The 18,407-nt window shown below is 45.1% G+C and overlaps 1 protein-coding gene across 1 annotated transcript in view; it reads right to left on the minus strand.

Annotated features, from left to right (window-relative positions):
- The window catches only part of LOC126419186 (uncharacterized), a 135,374-nt gene extending 117,765 nt beyond the window's left edge, over positions 1-17,609 (minus strand). The window contains exon 1 of the mRNA XM_050086320.1: positions 17,460-17,609. Within this exon, the coding sequence (XP_049942277.1) occupies positions 17,460-17,507 (48 nt within the window). The 5' untranslated portion in view covers positions 17,508-17,609. The remainder of the gene's footprint in view (positions 1-17,459) is intronic.
- Positions 17,610-18,407: the final 798 nt, after the last annotated feature.

Consider the following 18,407-nt stretch of genomic DNA (forward strand, 5'->3'; position numbering starts at 1 on the left):
GAACTACTTAAACCGAACTAACCTAAGGACATCACACACATCCATGCCCGAGGCAGGATTCGAACCTGCGACCGTAGCAGTCCCACGGTTCTGGACTTTAGCCCCCAGAACCGCACGGCCACCGTGGCCGGCGAAGGGGATGAAATGATGATGATAAGGACAACACAACACTCAGTTCCTGAGCGGAGAAAATCTCCGACCCAGCCGGGAATCGAACCCGGGCCGTTAGGCATAACATTCCGTCGCGCTGACCACTCAGCTACCAGGGGCGGACAAGCACGAGATAAGCCATTGCAAATGTGAAATGCTGTTACGTTAATAACCGTTGTAACCCCCAGAATGTCGAATACAAGCATGCAAACGTGCATGAATTATGTTGTACAGGTGTCGGCTGCCAGTTTGTGGGATGGAATCACATGCTTGTTGCACTACAAAAAAATGGTTCAAATGGCTCTGAGCACTATGGGACTCAACTGCTGAGGTCATTAGTCCCCTAGAACTTAGAACTAGTTAAAACCTAACTAACCTAAGGACATCACAAACATCCATGCCCGAGGCAGGATTCGAACCTGCGACCGTAGCGGTCTTGCGGTTCCAGACCGCAGCGCCTTTAACCGCACGGCCACTTCGGCCGGCTGTTGCACTACAGGGAGGGTTAATGCTGGTTGCGGATGACGCTGGGGTTGTTGTCGGATGATGTCCCATGTTTACTCGACTGGAGACAAATCTGGTGATCGAGCTGGCCAAGGCAATATGCCGACACCCTGTGGACCATGTTGTGTTACGGCAGCAGTATGTGGGATGCGTTGTCCCATGGCAAAACACCCACTGAAATGCTGTTCGTGAATGGCCAAATCACCAGACTGACTCAGAAATTTGTAGTCAAGGTGCGTGGGATAACTACGAGAATACTCCTACATACGAAATCGCACTCCAGGTCATAGCTGCAGGTATCGGTACAGTGTATCTAGCACACAGACAGGTTGGGTGCAGGACCTCAGTTGGTCTCCTCCTGTCCATCACACGATTATCACTGGCACCGAGGCAGAACCAGTTTTCATCGGAAAAGACATCAGACCTCCACTGTATCCTCCAATGGGCGCTTGCTTGACGCCACTGAAGTCGCAAATGGCGGTGGTTTGGGGTCAGTGGAACGTACGCTACAGGGCCTCTGGCTCGCAGCTATTCTTGAAGAGACAGATTTGAAACAATTCGCAATGTCACTGCGGTGGCAACTGCTGCTGCAGATGCAGTACGATGTCCCAGAGACATACACCGAACGCGATGGTCTTACCTCTCTGTAGTGTCACGTGGCCGTCCAGAGCTAGATCTTCTTGCGACCGTACATTCCTGTGGCCACAGCTTCCAGCAATCATGTACAGGGGCCAAATTCTTGGCAAGTCATTCTGCAGTATCGCAGAAGGAACATCAAGCCTCTCGTAGTCCTATTACACGACCTCGTCTAAGTTCAGTGAGGTGTTGATTGTTCTGGCGTAACCACAAGCGCCGGAACGAAGATGCAGAACGCAAGACCAGAGAAGGCGGTAAAACGACGTTGGCCAATGGTGTTCTGATTAGGACCGCACCACGACAGGAGCGGCCTCTACAAGAGGAGGATATAAGCGCCGCTCCTGACAGCCTCGGCCGCTCAGATCGGCACAGTTTACGGCCATTAGTGGTCACTATAGGCTCAGTTGTAGACCGGCGCTCGCACTTCAGTTATTTGTGACGTGTGTCAACTTGCAGGAACATTGTGTACAGCAAGAACTTGGACTTTGTCGACCATCGTTTGCGACACCTTTGTAAATACATGTATTGTCAATTTTCTTTATAGAAATAAAACTACTAATGTAATTTGCTTGAATTGTTGCATAGCATTCCGAGAACGCAGCATCCCTTAAGCCGTCGGCACACGGACCGTGCTGTCGAACGTTAACGTTGAGCGTGCCAAGTTCAACGTGCTGCTGAACGTTCAGAAACGATGCGACTTGTGCATACTGTACGTGGGCCCGAACGTGGTATACGCGATCACAACGCACTCCAGCGGCAGTTGAGGGATGTTTCTAGTTCGTAAATCACACTGTTTACTCAACGGGCGCACGTGAAATTCCCACGTTAGCTCTATTAAAACGCACATTTTCTCCATCGTCCACGAAAAGGAAAGTACCATGTCCGATCAATAAGGACACAGGCTTATAAAAGTTCCATTACAAACAGTGCGGTACAAATTTGGAATACTTGTCCGCATAAGATACACATTATTTCATCATTCCCACATTTTAGTAAAACCCCAAGGTCAGTCTTACTTGATCACTGTTCCTACCCAGTAGCAGAATCTTTGCAACATGTGAATTACGAAGCGTAAAAGAAAAAGGAGCAAAATATCTTTATACAAGTAGCGCAAGCTGTCCTGTAGATTAAGCCAATCGAACAAAGTGAAAAAAAAGGTGAACTTATATTTACATAACATCAAATATTATAGCATATAGTGATATTAAACTAATAATAAAGAATCAGTAGCTAATAAATACGCGAATGTTAGGAAAAAAAAATTGGAAGTGTTAAGACGCGTACCACCGCCACAACAAAGACTTATAACTGCTGTAACGTAATATTTGCGGCAGTTCCCAAAAGATGGTGCTTGACGATATTTAGTATAATTTTAAATCACCAAGAACACACGCCACTTGGCCTGCTTAAGACTTCTTAATTGACTTTTGCTTAGCAGCTATCTCTGAATCATCACATCTTTGCTACCAAAGAATAAACAAAAAAAAAAACAAATTTAAACATATTACATCATGTTATCAGTAATGAACTATAACTCTTAACGGTCTTGGCAACTTCATAAAATATGAAAATTCCATTTAGATTCATCACTGTTGCCTTTACAGACTCAATACGGGACAGAGACGCTACTAATTACGCTAAACCAACAACAGGCTCCTTGTACTTAATCTTGTGTTACACCTTGCAAAAAACGTCAATCGTAGATAATTATGTTATTAATTGAAATTTAATTATAACAAATTGTGCCAAGAACAATGTGTTTAGGGTGGATCTTCAGTGTGTCGCTGCCTTCAAATAGCCTACTCTCATAATACGCAAGTTAAGCCGTCGGCACACGGACCGTGCATCCGAACGTTGAGCGTTGAGCGTGCCGAGTTTCTGACGTCGTAGCGTGGAGTAGCACGTTCGGGAGTCTTTCCGAACGTGCAGAGCAATATCTGGCACGTCAGATATCCTGAGCGTGCTTCTGAGCGTTGACCAATGAGATGGCACAATGCCACCTACGTCACACGCACGCCATCTCCCTTCAGTACAGAGTTGCAAGACGCCATATTGGCATTCATTTCATTCTTATATGTACATATGCCATTTCTGAGCATCAGCAAATTGGGAATCACTGGAAAACCCGTTGTTAACTGTGTGATTCGTACCAATAAAATAATGAGAAACATCATATTCGTGGCAAAAGAATTAGTGTAACTTCAGTATTATGAGAGTCGGCTACTTGAAGGCAGTGACACACTGAAGATCCTCCCAAAACGCATTGTTATTGGTCAATTTGTTATAATTAATTTTCAATTAGCAACATATCTACGATTAAGGTTTTCAGCAAGGGTAAAATAATATGATTAGATGCTATAGCAGTGTTGTTGGTTTAGCGTGATGAGAAGCGTCGCTGTCCTGTACGGATTTGTCTGTTGGGGCCATGGTTCGCATCTTGACGCTTCTAAATTTTTTCCCCTAACATTCGCGTTTTTATTAGGTTCTGATTCTTTATTATTAGTTTAATATAAGTATGTACTATAATATTTGATGTTATGTCAATATAAGCTCACCTTTTTTCGAGGGGGTGAGTTTATTCGATTGGTTCAATCTACAGGACAGCATGCGCTACTTGTATAAAGATATTTTGCTCCTTTTCCTTTTACGCTTCGTAATTCACATGCTGCAAAGATTCTGCTACTGGGTAGGAACAGTGATCAAGTAAGACTGACCTTGGGGTTTTACTAAAATGTGGGAATGATGAAATAATGTTTATCTTATGCGGAGAAGTATTCCAAATTTGTACCGCACTGTTTGTAATGGAGCTTTTATAAGCCTGTGTCCTTACTGATTGGACATGGTACTTTCCTTTTCGTGGGCGATGGAGGAAATGTGAGTTTTAATAGAGCTAACGTGGGAACCTTACGCGCGCCCGTTGCGTAAACAGTGTGGTTTACGAACTAGAAACATCCCTCAACTGCCGCTGGAGTGCGTTGCGATCGCGTGTACCACGTTGGGGCCCACGTACCGTATGCATGAGTCGCATCGTTCCTGAGCGTCCAGCAGCACGTTGAACTTGGCACGCTCAACGTTAACGTTCGACAGCACGGTCCGTGTGCCGACGGCTTTACAATAATTCTTTTGCCACGAATATGATATTTCTCATTATTTTATTGGAACGAATCGTACAACTAACAACGAGTTTTCCAGTGATTCTCAGTTTTCTGGTGCTCAGAAACGGCATATAGGCTTGAAATGAATGCCAATATGGCGCCTCACAACTTTGTACTGAAGGGAGACGGCGTGCATGTGACGTAGGTGGCTATGTGCCGTCTCACTGGTCAACGCTCAGACGCACGCTCAGAATATCTGACATGCCAGATATTGCTCTGCACGTTCGGAAAGGCTCCCAAACGTGCTATTCCACGCTATGACGTCAGAAACTCGGCACGCTCAACGCTCAACGCTCGGATGCACGGTCCGTGTGCCGACGGCTTTAGGCACCCTATACGAGACGAGTGGGCAAGACCCAACACTGACAATGGCGTTTTTGTCGCCACCAGCGCCACTCCTGTGCGACTGGCATGAAATCTGTATATACATCTTCTTTAAGATGTGGGAACACTCCTATCAACTTTCGTTTATGTCGCACAACTCCTTGTTGGTGTCAAGTTTTTTCTGCCAGTATATACGCTCAATTACTGTTATTAATCGCCGGCCAGTGTGGCCGAGAGGTCCTAGGCGCTACAGTCTGGAACCGCGAGACCGCTGCGGTTGCAGGTTCGAATCGTGCCTCGGGCATGGATGTGTGTGATGTCTTTAGGTTGGTTAGGTTTACGAAGTTCTAAGTTCTAGGGGACTGATGACCTTAGAAGTTAAGTCCCATAGTGCTCAGAGCCATTTGAACCATTTGTTATTAATCAATTAAACACTCGCTCAAACATAAAACATAACAGTTCATCAGGAAGTTACAGTATCAAATCTTTGAGGTCGGTAAGGGTCGCAGCAATATTAAATAACAGATTAGTCGAAACGAAGTGTTCTGTTGGCGAAGTTATCGTGCACTTATTGTGGCTACTGTTCTGGTAACTCATAATATACTAATGAGTGTAGTTTACCAGTTAATAATAATATACGTATGTAAGTGGCCGACCACAGATCTAAACACTACAAATTGCATTCCGTAGCTTTAATCAACTGAACCAGACAATTAAAAGTTACGCAACAGTGGAATGAATTAATGAACAATCACGTATCTATGACAAAAGAATTCTCCAACTTGTGTTCTACCAACTTTGTTCTGAACTTCAAACGTAATATACATCCGTAGTCCGCGGACAATTGCACTGCAACTTTCCGAACGCACTGTGTAGGGCTACGAGGGAACATCAAAAAGTAAGTTACACATTATTGTGGCAGGCCAAGTAACTTTTACTGAACTCTGCACTGCCATTCAAAGTGACACAGATACATGAGACTATTTTTCAGCACCAAGTCTCGGTAAACATCGGTCGAAAGTTTCTACCGATCTTTGAATTCCTCGACGACAGAAATCCAGGTGTTCTTTCAGCTTGCCGAAAAGGTGGAAATCGGATGGTGCGAAGTCTGGAGTTCCCAGTTAGCACCACCCACGTTTATCCGGCCATTTCATTACTTACGAGCTTCCAGTATGCTGGAGCAGCTTGGGTCAGCAACTTCTGTTAATCAGTAGAACGAAAAACCAGTCCAAGTTGCAAATTTTTACTTTTTATTCCTTCGATGACTAATTTCGGACCGAGACACATTTTCAAGTCATCATAAAACTAAAAAATAAACTCCTCCCGAAAAAGCCATGAAGGCCCAACGGTACCGACCGGCCGCCGTGTCATCCTCAGTCCACAGGCGTCACTGGATGCGGATATGGAGGGGCATGTGGTCAGCACACAGCTCTCCGGGCCCTATGTCAGTTTCCGAGACCGGAGCCGCTACTTCTCAATCAAGTAGCTGCCTCACAAGGGCTGAGTGCACCCCGCTTGCCAACAGTGCACGGCAGACCGGATGGTCACCCATCCAAGTGCTAGTCCAGCCCGACAGAGCTTAACTTCGGTGATCTGACGGGAACCGGTGTTACTACTGTGGCAAGGGCGCTGGCTTCAAGTCATCATGACAAAGTCGAAAATGGTATTTCCGAAGATGTCAAAAATATGCAATGAACATTTATCTGCATGCACTGTAAATTTTCATTGCAAAATTTTGACATGTTCAGAAATGCCAGTTTCGACTTTGTTATGACGATTTGAAAATGGTTCAAATGGCTCTGAGCGCTATGGGACTTAACATCTTAGGTCATCAGCCCCCTAGAACTTAGAAGCGGGAGAGTGGTAACACAGCAACAACAGGCGTTATGGGTTCTTCGTTTCAACAGGTGCGGTTCAATTGCAATGACCGGTGTGGTTTTTGGCGAGAGTACCGCACAGCACCTCCTTGGGCCTCAAGTGTCTCCCATTATACCATTGACTTCCCCATCTTATAGAACGGTTCCTCCTGCCTTTGCTTCTTTTTCTTTTGGACTGACGCTTGTGAAACGTTCAGTCTGCATGCCTCCCATTCCAACAACTTTAAGGGAACTGCGACACCCCGCATTGCGACAGAAGTGAGTGAAGTAACTCCTGTCATTCTCGCAAAAGTATGGGAGGAGTTTGACTGTCGTCTGGAAGTTTTCCACGGCTCCGGTGTGGAGGGCACACTGAATATTTATTAAAGGTAAATGGCAGCTTCGATCCTAAGCATAATTATAAATACAGTCGCGTGCAAAACATAAGGAAGAAAGTAATTTCCGTATGATCTGTCACTGCCATGCAACACAGCTCGATGAAACCTGGACCGTACATAGAAAGAACTCTAAAGCATTGTGCAGAAAGTAACTATAAGAAATATGCAATGACCCGAGCAAAAATGACACTTTTATTCGAAGGCAATGACTGTCCCTAAGACACCGCGATCCATTATGGCCGCTTGGCATTAAAAAGGCGCAACTTCGTCCTTATTCCGCTGTGTGATCATCGTGGACGACAGTGCTGACCACAAGGTTGGTTAAGTTCATTTGGCAGGTAGTTCCATTCCTCCACGACCGTGGTTGTCAGCTGCTGAACGGTCGTTGGAGCATGTGGGCGCGCTTGAATACGTCTCCCAAAGCATCCCACTCGTGTTCGATTTAAATCGGACCCGGAGCAACGGGGATGCCAGTCCATTCGCCGAATATCCTCTCATTCTGAGAGCTCCTCCACTAGTGCATTTCGAAGAGGTCGCTCATTGTTCAAAATGGTTCAAATGGCTCTGAGCACAATGGGACTTAACATCTGAGGTCCTCAGTCCCCTAGAACTTAGAACTACTTAAACCTAACTAACCTAATAACAACACACACACATCCATGCCCGAGGCAGGATTCGAACCGGCGACCGTAGCAGCAGCGCGGTTCCGGACTGAAGCGCCTAGAACCACTCGTCCATTTGGTAGTCAGTAGACCGATGCAACATATACATCCCCACACCATAATATCTTTTTACGAGCACTACCAAAACGATCGTGTTTGAAAATGCTGGACGTACCCTCGTGGGAACAAGTACTGCACCCAGAAATATTATTGGACATGAGCGTTTTGGGTGTACAGGAGTTATGGTGTGGTGAGGCTTCATGTTTCATGGGCGTATGACCTACAAACCATTAAACACGGTACACTCACCGATCGATGTTACTGTGACGCTGTACTCCTTCCTCATACGTGACTTTTTAAGAATTCCTTCGTTCCTGATTTCATTTTTATGGATGGCTATGCGCGGCCGCATCGAACTGCACATGTGGGGGAGCACCTGGAACGAGAGTTTATTCGGCGAATGGACTGGCCTGTCCGTTCTTCGGACGTAAATCGTATCGAGCCTGTGACAAATGCGTTGGCAAGAGGAATGGAGGAGGGCTCTGAGAACTGTGGAACTTAACGTCCGAGGTCATCAGTCCCCTAGAACATAGAACTACTTAAACCTAACTAACCTAAGCACATCACACACATCCATGCCGTAGCAGTCACGCGGTTCCGGACTGAAGCGCCTAGAACCGCACGGCCACCGCGGCCGGCAGGAATGGAGGAAATAGACGCCCTAGCATAACGACTCCTTACCTATCTTGCGGCCAGAAAGGGATCATGTTGCACAGCGTGTGTCCGTGGTGATCACACACCCTTTTAAGAACCATGTCCCGCCTGTTGTAATAGCCAGAGGACCATCATGAATCACGGGGATTTTACACTACTGGCCTTTAAAATTGCTACACTACGAAGATGACGTACTATAGACACGAAATTTAACCGACAGCAAGAAGATGCTGTGATATGCAAATGATTAGCTTTTCAGAGCATTCACACAAGGTTGGCGCCGGTGGCGACACCTACAACGTGCTAACATAAGGAAAGTTTCCAACCGATTTCTCATACACAAACAGCAGTTGACCGGCGTTACCGGGTGAAACTTTGTTATGATGTCTCGTGTAAGGAGGAGAAATGCGTACCATCACGTTTCCGACTTTGATAAAGGTCGGATTGTAGCCTACCGCGATTGCGGTTTATCGTATCGCGACATTGCTGCTCGCGTTGGTCGAGATCCAATGACCGGCCGGAGTGGCCGAGCGGTTAAAGGCGCTACAGTCTGGAACCGCACGACCGCTACGGTCGCAGGTTCGAACCCTGCCTCAGGCATGGATGTGTGTGATGTCCCTAGGTTAGTTAGGTTTAAGTAGTTCTAAGTTCTAGGGGACTTACGACCACAGCAGTTGAGTCCCATAGTGCTCAGAGCCATTTGAACCATTTTTTGAGATCCAATGACTGTAAGCAGAATATGGAATCGGTGGCTTCAGGAGGGTAATACGGAACGCCGTGCTGGATCCCAACGGCCTCGTATCATTAGCAGTCGAGATGACAGGCATCTTATCCGCATGGCTGTAACGGATCGTGCAGCCACGTCTCGGTCCCTGAGGCAACAGGTGGGGACGTTTCCAAGACAACAACTAGCTGCACGAACAGTTCGACGACGTTTGCAGCAGCATGGATTATTAGCTCGGAGGCCATGGCTGCGGTTACCCTTGACGCTGCATCACAGGCAGGATCGCCTGCGATGGTGTACTCAACGAGGAACCTGGGTGCACGAATGGCAAAACGTCATTTTTTCGGATGAATCCAGGTTCTGATGGTGGCATCCGTGTTTGGCGACATCGCGGTGAACGCACATTGGAAGCGTGTATTCGTCATCGCCATACTGGCGTATCACACTGCGTGATGGTATGGGGTACCATTGGTTACACGTCCCGGTCACCTCTTTTTTGCATCGACGGCACTTTGAACAGTGGACGTTACATTTCAGATGTGTTACGACCCACACGACTGCATGTTGCAGGTGCTGCACGGGCCTTTATGGATACAGAAAATGTTCGGCTGCTGCCCTGGCCTGCACATTCTCCAGATCTCTCACCAATTGAAAACGTCTGGTCAATGATGACCGAGCAACTGGCTCGTCACAATACGCCAGTCACTACTCTTGATGAACTGTGGTATCATGTTGAAGCTGCATGGGCAGCTGTACCTGTACACGCTATCCAAGCTGTGTTTGACTCAATGCCCAGGCGTACCAAGGCCGTTATTACGGCCAGAGGTGGTTGTTGTGGGTACTTATTTCTCAGGCTCTATGCACCCAAATTGCGTGAAAATGTAATCACATGTCATTTCTAGTATAATATATTTGTCCAATGAATACCCGTTTATCATCTGCATTTCTTCTTGGTGCAGCAATTTTAATGGCCAGTAGTGCAGTATTACTGTCTTCGAATAAAAGTGCCATTTCTGTTTGTCTCATTGCGTAGTTGTTTCAACTACCTTCTGTATCACACTGTGGCATTATTTTCAAGATTTGTCTTTCACGCGGTCTGAGGCGTCTTGTCACGGTCCGGGCGGCTGCCCCCGTCAGAAGTTCGAGTCCTCTTTCGGGCGTGGGTGTGAGTGTCGTCCTTAGCGTAAGTTAGTTTAAGTTAGATTAAATAGTGTGTAAGCTTAGGGACCGATGACCTCAGCAGTTTGGTCCCATAAGAACTTACCAAAAATTTCCAAATTTATCTTTCTTTGTTATTTATCAGTGACACATCATGCGGGAGATACTTCCGTCCTCAAGTACTGCACACCAATGTAAAACCTCTGAGTTGTATGTGCAAATATTTAGAAGATGTGCTATTGTTAAACTTGATGGTCTTTTCGAAGATAAAAACTTTGTGCTTCTACGCGTAAGTTGAAATTCACCGCAAGTTCCTATCGACATTCTATTGGAAGTCCTGATGATGTGTAACAGAATGAACGTTTTTAGAACGTCCTGCACATATACATCGACATCTGCACTCGTCGAATCACTGTCGGGTGTGTGACAGATGTTTCGTTTTATATCGAAGAATACTTTAGGGTTTCTTCCCTTTCATCCGCGGATAGAGGGCAGGAAGAAAGATTATTTGTATTTTATCTGCACGAGCCTTAAGGCTGAAGACTATTTGCTGTTTGTGCCATGAAATACAGTTTTTATAATTTTCTTTACCGTAAAAGTAGCGGTCCTATTCCTTGACGCATAGCCGAAGCTACCTTCGTTTCTGTTGATGTCTCGCTTTTTAAAAGGACGTACTTGTTTCTTATACCTAGCAATCACTTGGTTGTTCCACAAAGGAATCAAAGACATCAGACATTAGCTGCCAGTGAGCATTGATTTTTGTCAAGGCGGCAAGTTGAAAATCTGTGCCGGACCGGAATTCGAATTCCGGTCTCCTGCTTACTTTGCAGATGCTCCGACCACTACGCCATCTGGACGCAGTGGTCTTCACAACCGCACAGACTACCTCAGTACGACTGCTGTCAGACCGAAATTCTCAACTTTTACCACACACTACTGATATAGTCCCCCGCCCATTAGCGTCATTACTCGCGGCATCTCCCCGATTCTGCTGAGTTCGAGTTTGGTGTGCATTTGCACTGAAGGGATCATTGGCCGTCATCACCGTAATTGTATATGTGGTGTCTATTCTTTCGGGCAAGTCTTGATTAGTAGGCACCACCTATACATAGCCATTTGTTCCCATATTCAGTAAGCATGATTTTCTTTACTGGGTGATGGCGTCGTACTTAATCGATGATTTTCTGCTTGTCGACATTACGATATTAGCCTGAACTCCGCTGTCCACAGCCTTCTGGGTTCCTTAATCTAAACGAGCAAGCTGAGAGTTTCACGCGATAGGTGTTTTGCAGCAAATTGCAGTCACTAAGGTAAGTGCCACTACTGATATTTCCACGAACAGTACCTCTACTTGTGATAGCGACGCTTCAGCCGAAGATGACGACTGTAATAAAACAATGAATTCCTAACAGACTAAGCAGGATTCAAATCCAGGCTTGGTCACTTTTGTTTAGGTTTACTACAGTTCTTTAGTTTAAATTTCCAGTTCCTGTTAGCGCTGGGTGAATGTACAGGGATTGGTCAAAAATGACGGAACTCCGCGAGAAATGCATGCTTGAACTTAAATGCAGGTACTATCTAAGCCTGCAGGTTGCGCTGGAGTATATGACCACTAACGGCACCTGTGCCATGTCCTCAATACGTTGCAAGTGTCGGCCGTGGTCAGAACAGCGTTCTGTGTAGCTGTGAGTGCGTTATGCCGAAGCTAAGTGAATTCAAACATGGGCAAATTGTTGGTTATCGTATGGTGGGTCATTCCGTAACCAAGCGAGACGAAATGTTTGGTGTTTCAAGAGATACCGTACCGAAGATTTACACTGCATACAAGGAAAACCGAAAAAAATCAGCTGTTAGTTCACGACGCGAACGAAACTGTGTGTTGAGTGATCGTGACAGACGATGTTGAAGCGTTGTTTTTATAACGAAAAATAAGAGGACGGCAAGCTCCTGCAGAACGGAATGCCGCATTGCCGTACCCGAAGGGAGCTCTATGGCGAGGGAAAAGCAGGGCGAGCTGGAACTCTAAAACCACGCGTCAGTGATGCATGTGTCTCTAATAGCAGGAAAATATGATACCGACGCCATAACACCTAAATGTAAATGTCGTGTGACTAGGGCCTCCCGTCGGGTAGACCCTTCGCCGGGTGCAAGTCTTCGACTTGACGCCACTTCTAAGCTTGCTCGTCGATGGGGTGAAATGATGATGATTAGGACAACACAACACCGTGTCCCGGACCGGAGAAAATCTCCGACCCAGCCGGGAATCGAACCTGGGCCCTTAGGATTGACATTCTGTCGCGCTGATCACTTTTTTTTAAATTTCAATTTGTTCGCTTTTGTTCGTTGCATCCGCTCGGGGCGGACGTCGTAAGACATCCGTGTAAGTTCGTTGTTGATCGATTAACTCAGTTTTTTTATTACAGAGGGGAGCTAACCCTCTGACCGAACACGCTGAGCTACCGTGCCGGCACCACTCAGCTACCGGGGGGCAGACAACCATAACGCCTGAAGATGGAGAAATGGAAGAATGTCATGTGGTAGGATGAGTCTTGTTTCACACTGATTCCAACTTCTGGCAGAGATTACTACCCTAGAGTGGAACATGGCGGTGATTCGGTGAGGTATTCCTTGGGTTCCCTGGGAACTTTGCAATGTCGCATTACTGTGAAGTATTATGTGACTATAAGGCTGATCAGGTACATCGTAAGTGTTCGTTCCCCAAAAGGTGATGGTGTATTCCAAACCGACAGGGCCCCTGTTCACGCACCTCCAATCGTCCAGGACTGGTTTCGTGAACACGAGGATGAGTTGTCGCATCTCCTCTGTCCATCAAAGTCACCAGATCTAAATATTATTGAATCTTAGGGGTCTGCTTTGGAGAGAAGACTATCCACCTCCATCGTCGTTATCTGAACTTGCCACTGTTGTCGAGGAATAAAGGTACAAAATTACCTTTAAAACCATACGTGATCTGTATTTGTCCATTTCGTGACTACTGGGAGCTGTTTTGAATGCCAACAAGTTCTCTACACAGCATAGAAGCTTTTAGAGCGCACGCATGTGTGTGTTATGTTGAATGATATTATTATTTTTTTCTTTCTTCATTTTTTTTCTTTGTGTACCTTTTTTGTTTAAAAATGTGTGTTCCAACCGTATATTAAAAAGTGTTATAAAAGTTATTAGGAAGGACACGGTTATTCATAGATTTACATCGATGATACGCGTCTGTTCATCATTTCGCCCGCGGCGGGAATCCTGCATCAGGAGGTTCGAAGCAGAGAAGAGCAATTTGCACGAGCAGCGGAGGGGCGATCATGTGTCTGCATTTTCATAATCAGCGCTACGCACAGTGGAACTAATTCGAAGCGGTACGTAACTCAAAAATCTGAATATTGATCTTAGATGTATTGACATTGAAAGTGTTGTGTCTAGACAAGACAGCCTAGACACAATGTGAGGAAGCCGAAAGGCACGCGCTAAGCCAAAGCAGGGTGCGTGATGAATGCTATAAAGAAAAGTACGTAGCTGCTGGAATACTTAACTTTAATCCATCCTTGGTACATCTGGAGATTGTGGCGATACAAGTGAGACTCTTTAGATACATGCAATGTTACTAATGGCGCCTTGCTAGGTCGTAGCCATTGACTTAGCTGAAGGCTATTCTAACTATTGGCTCGGCTAATGAGCAATGCTTCGTCCATGTAGTCGCTAGCAAAGTCGTCCGCACAACTGGGGCGAGTGCTAGTCCGTATCTCGAGACCTGCCTTGTGGTGGCGCTCGGTCTGCGATCACACAGTGGCGACACGCGGGTCCGACATGTACTAATGGACCGCGGCCGATTTAAATCTACCACCTAGCAAGTGTGGTGTCTGGCGGTGACACCACAGAAAGTCTGTTGATATTAGTACCAGTTAGAGTTCACCCAGGATATGTGTACAGATTTATAAATTACCTTCTAATTTCTTTCAATTATTCCTTCCAATAATTTTTTTAATTATTCAAGCAGCAATTATTAATCAGTTTCTGTTATTTTGTCCCCCCCCCCCCACTCATATGCCACTATTCAGTTTGTATGTGTGTGTGTGTGTGTGTGTGTGTGTGTGTGTGTGTGTTCATGTTTCAAAAAGACAAAAAAATTACATATTTACATTGGCTATCATAGCCATTTCAGGACTTTTGTTGGGACAATAAGTATGTGAAAGACTTCTTCTGCCACTTCACTGTGACCGACGTGACTGTGACATCATTCCATACTCGAGTACTGCTCTACTCAAAGCCAGTAACACACCCAAAGTGCGTCCGTCATTATACCTCATCGCTTTTGAGTGTGTTTATGTAGCTCAGTTACGGCCAAGTATGTGTAACACAGTATCTCAGAAGTACTCCATGCACAGGACTTCCCACTGACTGCAGACTTAAGGTTTTGATGTGAGCGAGTGGATTCTTGAAATACCACCATCGCTTAGAGTCAACTGTTGCGACAAATAAAGTGCCTACGACAGGGTACAAAACTGTGTCAGAGTAGTCCGATAAAGAGCAGACACACATTAATTTAATTGAGGCGAATAAGGAAAATACTTCCTGGAAGTCTTACAAGAAGATGAAATTTCTGAGCAGCCTCTGTTCATAATACACTGCCACAGAATTTTAGAGTAATTAATACTTAACTATACTATAATTTAGTAAGATATTATATATTATCATGCATTTATGAACGTCAGAATTCAAGCGGAGTTTAATATCAGGCAATCGACGTCGAAAGTCGGGCTGGATCTGCGTATCAGGATTTCAGTCCATTTGTCAGTTATGTCCAAAGGACGAGTGAGGAGAGAAACACGGTGCAGTCCTCATTGCTGAAAAATATCCCAAAACAAAATTTGCAAATTCGGTTTGGATTTTGCTATTACCGTATACGACAGCGTTTTGCTCAACAATCAAGTGAGCAGATGATTTCGTTCTCTTGACTGATTTTCCTATATATGGAATCCTTACTGCAATTCCCTGAGAACTCAGTAAAATTTTTGTCTCAGCAGCCGACTTACATACGATGAAAGTTCCTTCGCCTTTCGGTCTTCGAAACCGATTCGACCGTGCTTAATGCACTCGCGTCTCCGAGACTTTACGCAATTTGTTGGTGACACGGGGTAAGAAGAAACACGTAATATTTTAAAATTACTTCATGCTCCTTGTCGTATTTATCAGAGATATGTGCCATGTACGCCTATCACTTAAAATAGTTTCGTTTTTCTCTTGCTAAAACCTTGTTACACAAGAAAACGATGATAATGGACGTTCGCCGCTTAACAAATAAGCGCATTGTGCTACTATCAGGTGTCGTTCTCCTTGAAGTATACTGACTCCTCTAGACAAATCTTTGCATTTAATAACGCTTAATAACATTAGCTGCGAATGATGGAATAGCTATACATACAAATGTGAGCCAAATTGTTAGACAATGATTAGGTCTGACCCTGGGATAAATATATTGAATTACAACGACTTATCGAAAACACCTCCTCTTTTTTTAAAAATTGACGTAATGCAAAAGGGAACTTTGCAATCTCTTAAATCAATTTTAAATTTTTATGTAACTGTTTATTACGTCCAAGATCGCTAAAAAATTACAATTTTTGCATTACTAGTTTCAGCACTAGCGTTTCGCGGCAAAAATGTCGAAAAAATAGATTTGGACAATTATATGCTGAAGAAGGGAATGCACTTTATTGCCTTGGGTATGACCCTTAGTACATTAATGAGCTGAAAACAAATTGTATGGCTTTTTCAAAAGGTGCGAGACAAATAACAGCGTACTAGGGCATTACTGAAGGAAGAGTCAAGAAGTAAAATGTTATGGAGCAGGGACCACAAGCAAAAAGTACAATGGAAACTAAGGAGTTCAAAGAGTTGAAATAAAATATCTTACAATGTTAAGGAATATATGAGAATAGAAAAACACAATCCAAGAAATGCCTTAGATATACAACAAAAATAGCGTCTTCTGAAGACTGTTTACGACTGCTTTATTTCTCTTCACTAATGTAAGAAATTTCATCAAAACTCGACGGTAAGTATTAGCTAAAGGGAGAAAAGAAACGTCGAGTACCCGAAAACCATATTTATCGATGCAGTACAAGACGCACATTTTCCAAGGACGTTATTGGGGTTTTCATTATGTACTGTCATTCGCCGCCTGGTGTACGCCTCTCAGCCTAATGGCATTTCGGCAGCTTTAGTTTAGGGTGCATCAAGTGGAGTTGTTCATTTTACATCATTGCTGATGAGAGCGCGTAGAGTGCAGTACCATGTTTGTGGTTTTGCCTATGACAGTGAAGGAGGAGGGGTGTTTAAGCAGTATCGACGCATGGTACACTGTTCCGAATAGCACCAAGAGGCCCTCCGGGTTGACCATCTTTATCCGTCTGATGGATCACCATCAACAGTGTCACATGTGCTCACTTCGTGAGGCTCTAGGAGATATTTAGAATTTACCCGGAAGATCTGCACCCAAACTGATGACTGAGTTTACGGTATCATCTCGCCTCTCCTACCGGCCATCTACTGACAGGCAAAGCACGACAGCAGCCTTAACCAACAATTCTTGTGCTAAGTTTTTACAGGATAAGCGTCTGACACCACTTCAGCAAGTCACTAGACATATGTGTTGCCATCCTCTATTCATGAGACATATCTTAACGTTGTAAAAACTATGTGCGTCCAAACTAAACTGGAGGCTAGAAAGACTATCTCTTTGGTAAACATTTTCTTCTATAGACAAGATACAGCTTTCTGGTCGACTAACAATTAGCTGGCACAAGTTCCTATCATAAAAAAGGTAAGCATATAGATTGTCTAATGAATACATTTCATTACTGATGCCTGAAAATTATTTTTATTAAAAATGAAACTTCTCCAGCTGTATATATCGGTACGGTGTGACTGGTTCATGTTCTCACTAGCGTGTCTGTCTAAATTTTTGCCCTGTGTTAGAGACAGTTGCCGGTTCTTATGCCGCATGGGAACTTCCAATGTGTCAGGATGTTCTCTATCATTTCGGGTCAAATAAGTACGAGAATAACAGTCGTAATATATGTGGAATTTACCCGCGTAGTCTTTCTGTTCACAAATGAGACGATCTTTCCGAGTTAGGAGAGTGAATGAATGGACATCCTTTGGCTTACCATCGCGTGCAGGAGCAGCAGCAATACCAGAACGCTGTGCGGTCTCATCTCGGAGAGGCGCTGGCGTGCTCGTCGTGGCGCTATCGTGAAGCGACTGCCGGCGTCTCCGCGGCGTCCGTCCGAAGTCCCGCGGCTGCGGTGCAGGGGGCGGAGGTGGAGGCGGTTCCCCTACTATGGGGAGGGGGGCCTTCGCCGCCGCCGCCTCCGCGACCTGTGCCACTCGCCGCGAGCCACGCGCTCCCAGTTCGCGTCGTATTTCTCAGCTGACTGCCTTCTGAGAATTCCTTGCGCCTCGTACCTGAAACTCATTAGAAGCTACAATTGATGATGCAGTCGAGTGAGTGAAACGCAGACGGACTCTTACAAGGCTGCTTAAACACTAAACAGGGTTCGTCGCCCAACCGTGCGTTGAAGTCTTCAACGTATCTCACCGGCGCCCTACGATGTCTGCGCACTGACCGTTAACATGTATGTATATCACCGGTGCTGACGCCTGTGCTGTGCGTATAGAGCCAAGCTAAGAGTACTTCGTGATGTAAATTACGTGTCCGTGTTTCTTCCTCAATGTAACCACTTTATAAGTCTGCTTGTCTTTAGAGTTCTAACGTGTCCACGTATCAGACTGACTGTTTAGATTAAAGTTGTACCAGCTTCCTGCTGCAGTTAAGAAATACTAAGAAAAAATAGTGACGGAAAAGGTACCTAACACTTTCACTTACTGGGTCACAGCCTTACGCGACACCAAAACACACGTTTTATCTTAAAAGTGAAAGTATCCAACAACACAGGTATCTCTTTAGCGGGCAATAAATGTGCTCGAACGGTGTACATCGGTAGTTAGTGAGATGTTCTGCGAGTATGGTAAATTTTTGTTGTTTTCAGAGGATTTACGTGGAATCGGTGTGGCCGAGCGGTTCTAGTCTGGAACCGCGCGACCGCTACGGTCGC

The sequence above is a fragment of the Schistocerca serialis genome, chromosome 9 (genome assembly GCF_023864345.2).
Source record: "Schistocerca serialis cubense isolate TAMUIC-IGC-003099 chromosome 9, iqSchSeri2.2, whole genome shotgun sequence".
NCBI classification, from domain to species: domain Eukaryota; kingdom Metazoa; phylum Arthropoda; class Insecta; order Orthoptera; family Acrididae; genus Schistocerca; species Schistocerca serialis.